The sequence below is a fragment of the Thunnus thynnus genome, chromosome 17 (assembly GCF_963924715.1).
Source record: "Thunnus thynnus chromosome 17, fThuThy2.1, whole genome shotgun sequence".
NCBI classification, from domain to species: domain Eukaryota; kingdom Metazoa; phylum Chordata; class Actinopteri; order Scombriformes; family Scombridae; genus Thunnus; species Thunnus thynnus.
This window is the reverse complement of record NC_089533.1, coordinates 29,926,820-29,941,068: the sequence shown is the minus strand read 5'-3', so window position 1 is coordinate 29,941,068 and position 14,249 is coordinate 29,926,820. Positions and strand designations below refer to the sequence as shown.

Below are 14,249 nucleotides of genomic sequence, written 5' to 3'. Positions count from 1 at the left end.
GTAAATCTATTTTTTGTACTTTACTCCCATGATAAGCAGCTGTGGCAACATTATTGCCCACCTGAGTCTGCTGTTCCTTGTACACTGAAATCATGACGGAGACAGAAAGTAATTTTTTCTCAATGACAAACGTAGTCTCCATGAAGCTTATGACAATAAAGGAGGGAAAGAAATCTAAGGAAAAGATCACAGCTCTCTTTGCCTGTTCTGCCGCTGGGGAAAAGAAGGAACTTGTCCCTGGCAGAAGTGAGAACCTGCTGCTTCAAAAATGCGCACACTGCATTTGAAACAGCTGCACTGTATTTTGGAACAGTCAATAAAATTCAGGAAAAAGTGAAGCTGTCCGTTTCATTACTTTATGTAGGCTAATAAATATATAAATGCCAATTAGATGGTATTTTGCATGAGAAATGAAGAAAAAGAAATCGGTTATAATAATCATCCGCTTATAGTGCTATTTGACCAAGACAGATGTGATCGCTATGAGCAGTTTCCACTGTTCTTATATCCTTCTCCAATTTCTTCATCTTCAACTACAACTTCTTATTTTTAATTTTCATTGATGCTTGTAAATGGACATGTTGCGACAGAGAAAATGTGTCAAAGAGTAGATGATAATGTTGGTAATGGTAAGTTGGTTCTCTTAAGTTGCCTACACCATCATTTTAAACATACATCTTATCTAGCCTATTGATAATAAAGCCACAGTCACTGATCTGAATGTTCACTGTAAAAGTTAATCTTGAAAATGGCATGGATAATCCTCACTAGCCATGACGTTTCTGGTGAAGGATGCTCTTTATCCTAGTTTTAGATTGTCTCTCAGAAATCACCAAAATAGACAGATTTCAGTGGTCATCATATCGGACTCACTATCATCACAATTTAATAAATTGTCAAATCTAACAATAGTGTGTGTTCAATTAGTTTCTTTGATCCATCTAAGGACATTGCACGAAAGAGGTGAAATTCTTTACTAAAATGCCGTACAAAAGAGTTGAATGACTGTTTGGCTTCTTATGGGCCGCTGATGTGAATGACATGAATGCAAATATGAATGAATGAATTAGTTTAACTAAAATAGTTTGATGGATTTGTGTGTTTTGGGGGGTTACCTCATCTGGTTCCTGCCTGTGGAGCCTGTGAGTGATGTTAAAGAGTGTCTTGAGGATCTCGATGACCTCTTGGTACATCTTCTTTGAGATGGGAGGAGCTGTGCTATCATTGAGCACCTCATACCCCTCACCCCACCTCACAGCCAGGCACTGTTCTAGGGCTTTGGTCAGTACTGCCACTCCTCGCTCCTGAGAGGGGCAAATAAACCACTGAGTGCTATGTAAAAAATGTAAACAAACTGATCTATGAAAAAAGTTAAATTTAACTGGGAAAAAAGTTGCATACAACATTGTAAAGACCTACTTATGTATGTTTCATTATTTATTGAGGCTTCACTATATGCACTGAATTTCTTTGGAGATAACTTTTGTGACTTCTCTTGTTTTTCAAGACCAGAACTGTTCACTGTTTGGTAGAATATATAATTTTTCGAGATTAGATTATGAAACTTTTCTTGTGAAACTAGTCTAATCTACGGTGTAATTATCCAAATGTTTTATCTTGATCACAGAATGATGATGATTTTAGTTATTGCATGACTACATAATAATGATATTGTAGGCTTTGTCTTACTGTGATCAAGAAATAAATAGTAATTCTTTAAGGCTTCTTGTAATCATTGGGTTCTTTAAGATTGTAATGTGGTAATAATCTATGATTATCTGTGGAGGCTAGGAAGTGTCACAGAGAAAAAAAAAGTAATTTGTGAGCATGGTTTATTCATTTGTGTGTACAAAATACTAATTTTTGCTCTGATCATATTGTATATTTTGCCACCTCTACTCTTGTAGAGTGTAGTAAACAACATGCACAGGGCATTCAGTCAACCTTCTCAGAAGAAGATGACAAGGAAGACATTTATCTGGGTTGCCAACTCTTAGGATTTGGTGTGAGGCACTGGCCTTTAGGTTGTCCCTCGCTCTCACACTGCCCAAACAAACCTCACACCAAAGAAGTGGAAGCCACAAAGCCACCCCTAGAAATATATATTTGTACCACTTTCTGATAAGGAGCCATCTATAAACGGTTTATAAGCTGTAATTAATAGCTTTACCAATGGTTAATAAATCACTTACTAATGCCACTTTACATTTTTTTCAACTTTTGGGTTACCAGGTTGTAGAAAATCCTCGTCCAGCATGAAACATAGCTTACCTTTTAGCTAGCTATTTAATTCATCAGGGACACCCCTCCAAGTGGACTGTTCAACCACATACCCTCTGGAAAAGAGCTGCTGGGTATTTGGACCAAAATCCATTTATAAACAGCAACATTAACAGGTTCATTAGTCATGCATAGAGTTCTCCTTTAATGTCATAGTCAACCATGCTGCAGTTATCACGCTGGAGGGGTTTTTACCTAACCTGGGAACCCAAAAGTTGTTCTTAAATGCCTTATTACAGATGAAATGATAACTAAAAAGCGTTAATAAATGATTCATTAAGTCAATTTTAGTTTTATTTTGTGTAGCCCAATATCACAAATCACAAATCTGCTTCAGGGGGCTTTACAGTCCGTAAAGCAATACAACATCCACTGTCCTTAGACCCCCGATTCGAATAAGGAAAAACTGCTTAAAAAAACCTTTGGAAGGGAAAAATATGGAGGAAACCTCAGGAAGAGCAATAGAGGAGGGATCCCTCTCTAGACGGACAGACATACAATAGATGTGCAATAGATGTTGCGAGTAAAGAATAGAACACAATCATTGATAAAACAGTTCATAAATTGTGCCTTTTCAGAAACGGAACCATAATATTAAATCGAGAGCAGCAACTAGTGATTTTTGAGCACAAATTGTTAAATTGTAAGTAAGTAATTTGTTCACATGAATGATTAAATTGTGTAAACAAACTATTATTTTGAGAGCACAAATTATGGACCTTAATTATTAAGTTGAAGGTGAATATAATATTTTGTGCACACAAATTATTAATTTGAGAGCATTAAATCATGTACACAAATTATCTTTTTTTTATGACACCTCTATAATCAGCAAAGAGGCATCATGTCTATTTTAAGGTTACTATATTATGGACTAACTGTTGACAACCACAAGCAGAACTGACGCAAATGGAGGACTGAGGCTGCTGCTGATTTGCTAAGGTGCAGCTCTCACTATGCCTCCTGTGTAGACACTGTTGTAGGCTCTATAGTCCTGTAACAAGATCATAGGGATATTACAGGAACTTTTCATTTGGTTGCAGCTGAAGTAGACTATGATAATCATCAATCAACCTGCCAGAGATTGCTATGTATCTGGTGATCATAGATGACTATCATATCAAAACCTGACACATTTTCTATCTATTGATCACAACAAAGTTAGGGAGATCACATAATCACAAAAAGAAAAATGTTTGTTTCACAGGATCACAAAATGCTCATTATGACAACACAAGAAAATATGATAGATATGGAAAGCATTTTACCTGCTGTAGCTGCAGCCTGAGCTCAGGCCTCAGAGCTGTCAGTAAGAAGAGTAGTCTCAACTTGTAAAACTGGCCACTGGACAGCTCCCCGCTCCTGATCCCTTGTTTCAGACTCTCCCACAGACCTTGCAGAAGTCTTCCAAGGAATCAGGAATGAAAAAAAGTGAGTCCACACTTTGGTCAGCAGTTGTAGAGCATCATTCATATATCATTTTTTTGTGTTATTATGAAAGGAATACTTAAGGTGAACATTACAAAAACATTGTGAGTGAACTATTGGGTAAACAATCATTCTTTACTCATCCTAGTATCAGTCAAAATACAGTGGTGAGATCCATGTATCACACCGCCACTGTTTAAGAAGTGTCCAGGAACTGGTTCTTCACAATTCTAATAAGGGCTTTGAAGTGTATTGTCTATATGTTGTTGTTCATATGCAATGCCTAAATGCTAGCATGTAGCAATGTCACTTGGCATCATGTATACTGTACGCTGTCTCACTGACTGCTGGAGTATTTATTAGTTTACAACATTTCGTCTGCTCAACCTTCATCAGGTATAATTGCCATTATTACCCCTGGCCATGCACTGTTGCTCTAAAAAACAAAAACAAAACACAGTCCACTTGCAATTGCACAATGGTGTTAAAGAGTGACCTTTCTTTCCCTCACAAATAATCTTTGCCTGAGTAAAGACACAGCCCTGCAGAGAGGACATTAACCAAACAGTAGCCAGAGATTTTATTCCAACTATTACAGAGTCACCAATAAATAGCTACTGCTAATATAATCTGCAATGTGTCACTTTACTGATCAAAGGCAGTGTAGGCTGAAAATGGTGAAGTTACCCAAAAGTTTTGTACACAAATAATAAAAAGAGATAAAAGAGACACTTCTTAACATCTGAGCTCTAGGTATTTAACCCACCTAAAACTGGATCCAACATGGAGCCAGCTATCTGAACTCAACGCTTGTGGCAATTGCAGACATGGAGCTGCAAAAACTGCCAGGCTTTGTGTTATGTAACAACTCCAGTGTCAACTTTTACTCTCATGATTTTACATTTTATGGCTAAATCCACCCATTTGTCACCTTAGTGTGCTGGCTGTCTCCTGTGCCCTGGGGCTGTTGTAGATGACATTACACAAGACCTTAATGGCCTCATTTCTACACACATCCCCATCCTCCTCAATCTCTTCCTCATGAATGTTCTCTTCCTGGATGTCCTTCTTCCCATGGGCAGGCATCACATGACCATCATCTGTCCACTTACACCATTGATGAACTAAGTCATTATTCTTGGCAGCACAGGCTACCACAGGACAAGAAGGGGAAACCACAGAGCTAACAGCTAATAGTGTGGCATCAGCATCTGCAGCCTCCTCATGGCCACTTGCTGCTCTGTGAATCTGGCTGTGTGACTGATCTTCAGCTCTTTCCTCCTGTTGTGGGCATGCCTGAAGTAAGCTGATGCCTCCCAGGTGTGCCAAGGTTAGAAGGGCGCTATCAGTGACCATGGGCCCTAGGGCCCGCCGGTCACGAGACAGGATACGCAGCGTCTGCAGGCAAACCCGTAACACTGCTGGCTGTAGCTGACTACTGATGAAGCACAGCAGGGCTGTGGCCAGGCGCTGTAGGAACATTTAGTCAAGAGGGAAAAGTCACAGTCATGAAGGCTGAGAGGGAATAATTTTGAAGAAAAGGAACAAAATGAAAGAGTAAGAAGTTAAAAAATGTAGGGATATACAGTATGCATATGCGGTACATGGATTAGTGATTTTAGTGACTCGTCAACAAGAAAACATGAACACACACAGGGACATAGATGGATGCATGCAATTTTTTAATGCTACAAAATGCATATCATGTGCATGTGCTGCTGTGCTCATCTACCATATCTACTGCAAACACCAGTGACTAGTAACTATAAGTGGTGAACTTTCTAATGCAGGTGCACACACAATACAGTCATTATATACAATCATTGGCCTACCTCTCGGAGAAGAAGATCGAGTTCAACTTCATCTGAGTCACAGTCAGAATCAGAGTCAGGAGCATCATCCCTCACTTTGTTCTTCCTGAACTAATCAACCAAGAGGAAGAGTTAGCACTAGTAACTGCAAATGATTTTAGCTGCAAAGATTTTATAGTGTAGCATGTGGATATCTATCTGCAAGGTGAAGGTTAACAGGATGGTGTGCTGAGTCATGAAGTATCCAAGCTGCTTTAGGAGATATGGCTGGGCATGATTACACAATCAGTTTTGAGACACACACACATACATGCACACACTGGACTGTTGGACTACGCGCTCTAAACACTAAGAGATTATTATAATACAGAGGGAACTCTTAGTCAGCTCATCTCTCTCTCTCTCTCTCTCTCTCTATCTCTCTCTCTCTCTCTCTCTCTCTCTCTCTCTCTCTCTCTCTCTCTCTCTCTCTCTCATAAATTATTTACCTCTTCTAGTTCTTGTTCCTGCAGTCATTTTTATCCATGAACAATGACAGAAATGCATGTGTAAAAAATGAATTTGAGATCCAAGCATTTGAGAAAAATGAAGTTCTGGATGGAGGAGGGGTGTTAGAAGAGCCAGAGCAGAGGAGCTAGAAGCAGGTTATAGTTATAATTATTATTATTAAAATTATAGTTATGTAGATTTCTATGTCTCTTTAATGTGTTGATTTGAAAAGCAATTGTTCACTAACCTGTAAGGTAAACTATAGATATTTTCACATTCTGTGCCAGGACTGACTGAGTGCCAACTTGTTAGACAAAAAAAGATAGTTAGGTGGTATGTATCCTTTGTCTCTCAGAAAAATGATGCATTGTTCTTCTGATTGTATTATTTGATTACATTATTTCATAACCTGACAGTGCTCTCTTTGTGTGTTTATTGAGTGATCAAGCAATTCTCTACTACACTGCTCAGACATAAGATGATTACTGGGCTTCATTAAATATTCCAAAAATAGCATTATAATTAATTGATATAAGCTGATGCAGAGAAAATGTTTGGCCACATTGATTGGGAATTATTGTTTGAAGTTCTTAACCATTTCCACCTTATAGATATAGATCGTAGATTGGGTAAAGCTTTTATATACCACAACCCAAGCAGCAGCAGCAGTTACAGGTGCCCTCTCTGGGTTTTTCCCTTTGCTTCCTTACATTGTTACCTTTACCTTGTTATTCACTCTTGCAATGGAACCACCAACAGATGCAATGAGGTCCAAACTAAACTTCAAGGATGCAAAAAAATCTGCACAGGGCATATTAAATTTTACTGCACAGAGACAATGTCTTGTTATAATCTTCACTGAACCTTCATGAATTTGGTGTAGGTGTTTTACTGAAATGTGTTTATGCAGTGCTTGTCTATGTAGGACAGGATACAATGAACATATTGCATAATGGATTGGCTATCCAAAGTCATGCTTTTATATGAGTTCTGTATACCTGAGTAAAAAGTGCGATGAGTCTGGACACAGTTTTTGTTTTTTGTTTTTTTGTTTTATCTGCATAATTTCATAATGGTTACATACTGATTTGTGACGATGATGTCTTACAAATCTGCTCACATGATGATCCATATTTTCAATAAAGTGAAAGCTTGATTCAGTTATATTGATATGGGATGATATGGGTGTGTATTAGGGACACAAATTTTAAGCATTTTCCTCATTCAATAGTCGGGCACGTTAACAATTAGGTAAACACCAAGTTACTTGAATTATAAATTAAATAAAACGTTTAAAATTCTATTCTATTCACTGGCCAACAAAATCCAAAGTATTAAACACAACTTCCAGCTTCATTAAAGGATATAAATTAGATCAGACTAGATGTGTTGGACATATTTAACAAAACTAACAAAATCGGACCCATTTTTCCTTAATCAAAAGAGCTGCAGCCTTTAACAGTAAGTAACCTGTAACATCATTGAATAAACATTAAACAGGTTACCCTTATCTCCCCACAACAGACTTCAGTCTGACAAGTTTTATATAAAATGATATGACACATATTTAAACCACATGATGGGAGTGACTTGTGCATTGCTAGTCCAGCTGCTGGACACAGCTGCTCAGCTGGAACAAATTTCCCAGGGACGCATAAATACTGTCGCTCCAACTTTATCAATCCAGGAAATCTTTAATATTTGCTACTTAGTTACAGCTGTTTTTCAATTTGTGCAGCCATTACAGGCAGTCAGCAAACACACTGTATCCTCATTTAATTAAACAGTAAGAGGCTCCACCTAGTGGTGCAATCAGGTACTACATTAAAACCCCTCATCATCTGCATTGTTGGTTAATATATTTTTAATTGATAACAATGTTAATGGAAATTACTCAATAACCTATTAATCACTGACATCCCTAGTGTATATAAAAGGAAAGAATAGGAATCTTGTAGGGGAGCAGGTATGTCCTGCCATAGAGATAGCCTCAGACTGAACAAGTGGTTCTAATCAAAGCTGGAGCACAGTAAGAGCATCAGGATCAGTGGATGCAGGCTGGGACTCAGAAAGGATGGACCTTGAAAAAGCTCAGAGGAAAGGAGTAAGGTTGGGCAGGGGTGAAGGTTGTAGTACAAAATAGCAAGAGAAGAATACAGGAAGGCAATAATGGAAAATTACAAAAGAAGTGATGGAACTGATGAAGAGAAAGTGATGGAGAGAAAGGCATACAGTTACAGCTGAAACTAAAATATTCTTTGTGTACAGACCTTTTTTCTCTCCTGCACCTCAGTGTTGAAAAAGAAGCACTCTGCATACTACGGAGAAACAGAAGGGTTAAGGAAACTGGAGGACAAATGAATAAATGTACTTTACGCATTTTACCATTTCCTTTGATGTGGGACTATTACACAAAAACCATGCAGATATACCATTTTCTCACTTTTCTACTGGTGACACACTACATTTTCAAAACCTTAAACTTTGCACGCAGTACAGACTTGGAACACACACAGTGACCAAGAAGGTAAAAGGAGGGATGTGCAGAGAGCCCAGTATTTGTATTTGTATCTAAATTTGTTGAGGCAGCAAAATTATTTGTATTTGTATTTGAATAAAAGTGGAAAGAGGCTTAAAAATCCTGTTTTGTTTTTATTGCGCTTTTAATTTTAGAAAATTAAAGTGTTACAAGTGTTCATGAATAAACTACCTTACGAAGGAGGTCCCCACACCAAGTCTTGAACTTGAGTCTCCCAGATCATAGACGACTGCGCTGACTGCTGAGCTAAAACTTTACTCATCGCCTCATTGCAGACAGACCTCTACTTATTTATACACCCAAAACACAGACAGCACACCGCGTAACATGTAGGGAGGAACATCAAAGGTGATTCTTGCTTTTCACTTTTCATTTATTGTCTATTTTTTACAACCTAACTTTGAGGAAAGGAGAAAGGGAACAACGAGTTATGGAGAGTTCCTTGAGAACACTTCACGTGAGTCAGTAGCTCAGCTTTATCTCTAGGGAACACCCCCAACTCCAGGAGTGATGTCCAAATTAGGAAATGTGCATCATTTAGCAGGTGGATGCGACTCCCTTCGTTGAAACCTGCTGATAGACGTAACAGTGGCGCAGAGAGAGACTGAGATAATGATGGGTTTTTTTTCTTCCCGAAAACAAATAATATTAAAAATATTTGTATGAAACAAATATTCGTATAAAAATCCTCACTATTTGTGCTATGCCGAATATTTGTATTTGGGCACACCCCTAAGGGATAGTGGAGTGGCAGTGCCTCTTGAATTGGACAAGTTTTAGACAAGGACACAGTAAAATAGCTCTATTAGTTGCAAACTATGTATCTCACCGGCACAACCTAAGAGAAAAGCCATGAGTCTCCTTCATTTTACTTAGTTCTTTGTTCTATTTTGCAATAGTGTAATACTGCATGTTCTAATGAACGTTGTTGTCTTGTGATTATGTTGTGTTGAAATGTAATAGTTCAATAATATGCTATTGAGCTTTGGCAATTCATCCAATAAAGTGTATTTGAATATTGCAGACTGTTTCCATGGTTACAAAAAATAATTTTTCCAGTTACAGACTGATACAATAGTCACAGCAACAATCAATGACCTGGGTGGTGTAACCGTCCAGTAGGACCTGGACAGTGTCCTGGTCTCCTTGGATGATGCTCTCAATGATCCTCTGCATATCTGGCACCATGCCTGAAGCCAACCTAGTGACCAAACATTCTAGTAATTATACTACTACCTAGTTCCATTTTATAAAAAGTCAAATAATTGTAATAATCTATATCAAATTAACCATCATTTGAAAAATTATCTTTACACAAAATAGCTTGCGTTGACTATGAAAAAGTAATATCACTTGAAATAATGAAATAACAGATGTTACCAATTAATGTACATAAATTGACAGATTTTACACAATTTTATAGTGAAAACAAAAAATGGCAAGAAGGCATAATGAGATAAGCATTATTCAAAGTGTCCATAGAAACAAATACATACACACAGTACAATACAGTATAACTTTGGATAAAAACTTACCACAATGCAATTGAAAAGATTTTAAAAATGTCTAATTAGGTGTTAGAGAATGACATTATCATCAAATAAATTTGTTTTCAAGTTGTTGCTTAATTGACACTAATAGTTTTCAAGAGGTTTTTACAACATCCACATGAACCAATGTTGGAACTGACAGGTAGTGAAATCAAAGCTTTTACTGTAGTACTGCACAGCGTTACAGCAGTATTGCAATGAGCATGAATTCTGCACTCACCTGTTGGCGATGTAAAAAGAAGACACACACACCGCCTCTGACAGCTTCTCCCTTGTCTCTCCGATGAAACAATGGCTGTGTAAGCTACTTCTCTTCTTACTCCACACCTTCCATCCCTCCTTTACTCTCTAAGCCCTGGATTTACTCTGGCCACCTACATTACAACCTGCTCTCTTCGGTGAAGAGTGGAGAATTTCCCCACATGCTTTCAGTAGGAGGCAAGGAAACATCCCAGACTGGTCACCAGGCTCAGATCTCTACCAGATTTCAGATGAAATCAATCCAAATTCAATGGGCTGACTGCCATGGCATTTACTGAGCAGGTCCATGTTGCCACCCTAAGGCTAAAACATTTTTTGTAAACATGATATACAAACCTGTTGCAGAGTTTCCACAAATTTTTTGTAAATATTAATGGTCCACAGAGGATGAATATTAATTTCTCTGGTGATCCCCAGACGGTATTGTTATTATTATCAGGGCCCAAGCACTGAAGTGCGAAGGCCCTCTTGTTCCTGAAGGGATTATTATTATTAAGGCCAAAGCACCTAGTGGTGCGAAAGCCTTATTGTATCTGAAGGGACTATTATTATTATTATTGTTATCAGGGCCCGAGCGCTGAAGTGCGAAGGCCCTCTTGTTCCTGAAGGAATTATTATTATTATTATTATTATTAGGGTCCAAGGACCGAAGTGCAAAGGCCCTCTTGTTCTACATGTCATACATCATCAGATTCACATGAAATTTACAAGGTGTGGTCTACACTTCATATACAACATACAGCAACATATATATATATACATACATATATAATATATATAATAAGTGGGTGTTTTCTACTGCCACATGGTGCACACAGGAAGTGATATTTAACTTGGTCCTGAACACATCTGCATGCCTGCAATAAAAGTCCTTCGACTGCAGCACATTCTGACATGCGTGAAGGTGCAAAGGCCCAATCATCGCTGCTTGCAGCTTTAATTATCATTGGGGCCCAGGAATCGAATGGTGCATAGGCCCTCTTGTAACTGAAGGAATGATTATTATTATTAATTTATGATTATTGCTGATAGAGGAAGCATATTAGAACATGCTCCTTTGTGTCATTCTGGAAACACTCCTATGAGTTGTTCTGGAGTGTGTGAGTGTGGTCGTTTCATTATGAGGATGTGTTGGGTCACCAAAGGTGCGAAGTTGCCTTGGCCAATTCATGCTTTCTGCATCCACGTGGCCTCAGGGGCCCACATTAGACTGTGTGACTTAATTTCATCCATTCATGTCCACGAGGGTCTGTGCAAACCCCTCTGCGGACTGTACGTATAGCAAGTGCACCAACTGCCAACTGTGCTAAAAAAGCAAACAGGAATGCTTGTCTTGTCTCCTGTATGTATGTACTATATTTTTTTATTTTGGCTTGTTCTTGTTGTTCAACAACATACAGGAACTCCTCAGCTGCATTCAGACTGACAACAGCCCTGTGCAAACAATACAGGGGGATGATCAGAAAAACACTGTACAGTGGTTTGTAATATTCACAGACTGGATCTTACAACTCTGGAAAGTTATCATGCTGCAGCCCTGTGTTTGTGTCTGCAGACCCCAAGTATGAATGGAACCACGTGTGCATCTGCGGTCTGCATGCAAGTACATAGCTGTCAGACGCAGAACATGGAAAGCATGAGACATGTAAACATGTTTACCGTCTTTTCTGCAAGGGTGCAGAGTGGTGAGGGGCTAAAAATGTGCTCTGAGACAGACTTAAAACCAGGTTTATGCTGTGTGCAGACATGTGGAAGGAACTGAGGCGCGCATCGGCCTCACAATACAGTTATATTCCCCATCCAGACGTCTCTCTGCACGTAAGGGATGGACTGACCATCTCCCCTTGCATTGCTTTTGTAGTATTAATAGCCAGACCCCCAAGATAAATTCTTCCTCAGCAACGACGAGCTCCAGGGCACTGCATGTAGCCATGTTGGATAATGACTTTCTTCCAGTAACATTCGTTGACTTATTGCTTATTCACAGAATTTTTTTTTTGTATGCCCCTGTTGTTTCGGAGAATACTGCAATGAACAACGCATTGAGCATAAACGCCTCTGTGCATGCTTGTATCCACACACCATCTGTGGAGGCCCAAACCACAGTGTCTCACATGAGTATAAACAAAGCTTAAGACCTAAAATGGAGATGGATTGAAATCCTGACCCTTTAACTAATTTCAAAGTGTTTTTCTGAATCAATGGTTTGATTTTTGCAAATTATGCATGAAATGTCCAGGTCTGCTGCTTTACAGCAGTTCAGTGAGATTTTCTCTTTACATGAACTGCTAAACACTGCTAATGTTAGGTTTTATTCAGATTAAATTCTCAACTGAGTAACTAACCCTAACCTTCACATTGTAGATGGACAAAGATGATGAACAACAGACAAATCCAAAAATCCAAATCCACATTATTAAGCCTATACATTAACACAACAAAAATTTAAAAAACAGGTGTCATCAAAAGTAAATATGTTGAATAGCCTATTATTATTACGATAATTATTGTTTATGTTAATAATAATAATAATAATAATAATAATAATAATAATAATAATAATAATAATAATAATAATAATAATAATCATAATCACAATCATAATCATAATCATAATCTTTAAATCATAAATTTTTTCTTTCAGGCTACATCGTCACTTCTATATTGCTGTGGATCATGGGTAGGCCAATACTTCTGAGCAAAATCTGGTGAAGTCTACACCCCAAGCAGACTCTCTGGAAGTCTGCAGAAAGTCTGCTTGAGGCCTCTTGTGGACTTGATGAATTGTGGATTTGAACAGCCCTCTGCACCCGTAGACTTCCCCGGGATGCACTCTTAAGTCTGCAAGTATGCAAGTGCTGTGGAGTCCAAACAACTATATTCAGCCATAGACATTATAATGAGAGCCATCTTTTTGCTCTAAATACTGGTTGTTTTTTGTTTAAGAAAAGCTGAATTAAGTATACAATTGGGCCAAGAAAACTAAATCTAACAAAAAAGGCTACTCTCGCCTCAGCAAAAAAGGGTGTTTTAAAGAATGGATAATCATGGCTTGTTAATCTGTTATAGTTGCAGTAATATTAAATTATATAGTATACTCCAGCACTGTAAGTATGTTAAAAATGTAACCAGATGTTTAGGATTTGCATCATATGAGTTCGACACAAAATTATTGGAAGACAAAAATAGCATAGAATATTAAATCTTTTTAGACTCAGTGACATAAAGAGTTCCAGAGAAAAGCCAAAACCATGATCCTCCCAACTGCTGTGCTGCACAATCAGATTCAGGTGAAGATAAAAAAAAGTTAATAACAGCTTATACTGACTTGATTTATCTTAGCAGTAGTTAAAAATGAAAGAATGCCTTGTAGATTGCAGTAGTCTGTCAAGAGCAGAATCACCACTGCAGGACTCGTGCTCTGATGGCAGGTTTGACTGATGACAGGGTGCACAGCACACATCAAATAAACCACCACATCTAACAACCAATGTGACAGCAATAAATCATGATGAACCACCTCAAATAATGGAATTATAACATCTAGTGGTGAAAGCTAGACATAGACCTTAAAATGAAAAAGGATAGAGTTGAATTTAATTTGTGTGGAGGTTCTCTTTTGGACTGTCTTTATTTATTTAATGACTGACTATTCTGCCCCTGCATTCATTTATTGATGGGTGACTCTTCATTGTTTGACTGGTCACACCAGAATGTCATCCACTGTATCAGCTGATGTGAGGCCCCCAAAGCACACAGCTGTATTTTGAATCCCTGCAAGTTACAGTTTAGCTGAAGCTATTCTGAAGTGCAGCTATGACTGCTCATTAGTATGGAACACAATCAGAATAAATGAGAAATCATTAATGCACACAAAAACAACACAGCAAA

General features: G+C 38.1%; 1 protein-coding gene across 1 annotated transcript in view; it reads right to left on the bottom strand.

Annotated features, from left to right (window-relative positions):
- The window catches only part of si:ch211-195b15.7 (synembryn-A), a 29,331-nt gene extending 18,610 nt beyond the window's left edge, over positions 1-10,721 (bottom strand). The window contains exons 1-8 of the mRNA XM_067570759.1: positions 10,318-10,721; positions 9,646-9,748; positions 8,279-8,326; positions 6,008-6,025; positions 5,541-5,630; positions 4,640-5,178; positions 3,549-3,684; positions 1,116-1,304 (exon numbers count right to left, since the gene is read on the bottom strand). Of these exons, the coding sequence (XP_067426860.1) occupies positions 1,116-1,304; positions 3,549-3,684; positions 4,640-5,178; positions 5,541-5,630; positions 6,008-6,025; positions 8,279-8,326; positions 9,646-9,735 (1,110 nt within the window). The 5' untranslated portion in view covers positions 9,736-9,748; positions 10,318-10,721. The remainder of the gene's footprint in view (positions 1-1,115; positions 1,305-3,548; positions 3,685-4,639; positions 5,179-5,540; positions 5,631-6,007; positions 6,026-8,278; positions 8,327-9,645; positions 9,749-10,317) is intronic.
- Between the last annotated feature and the right edge of the window lie 3,528 nt (positions 10,722-14,249).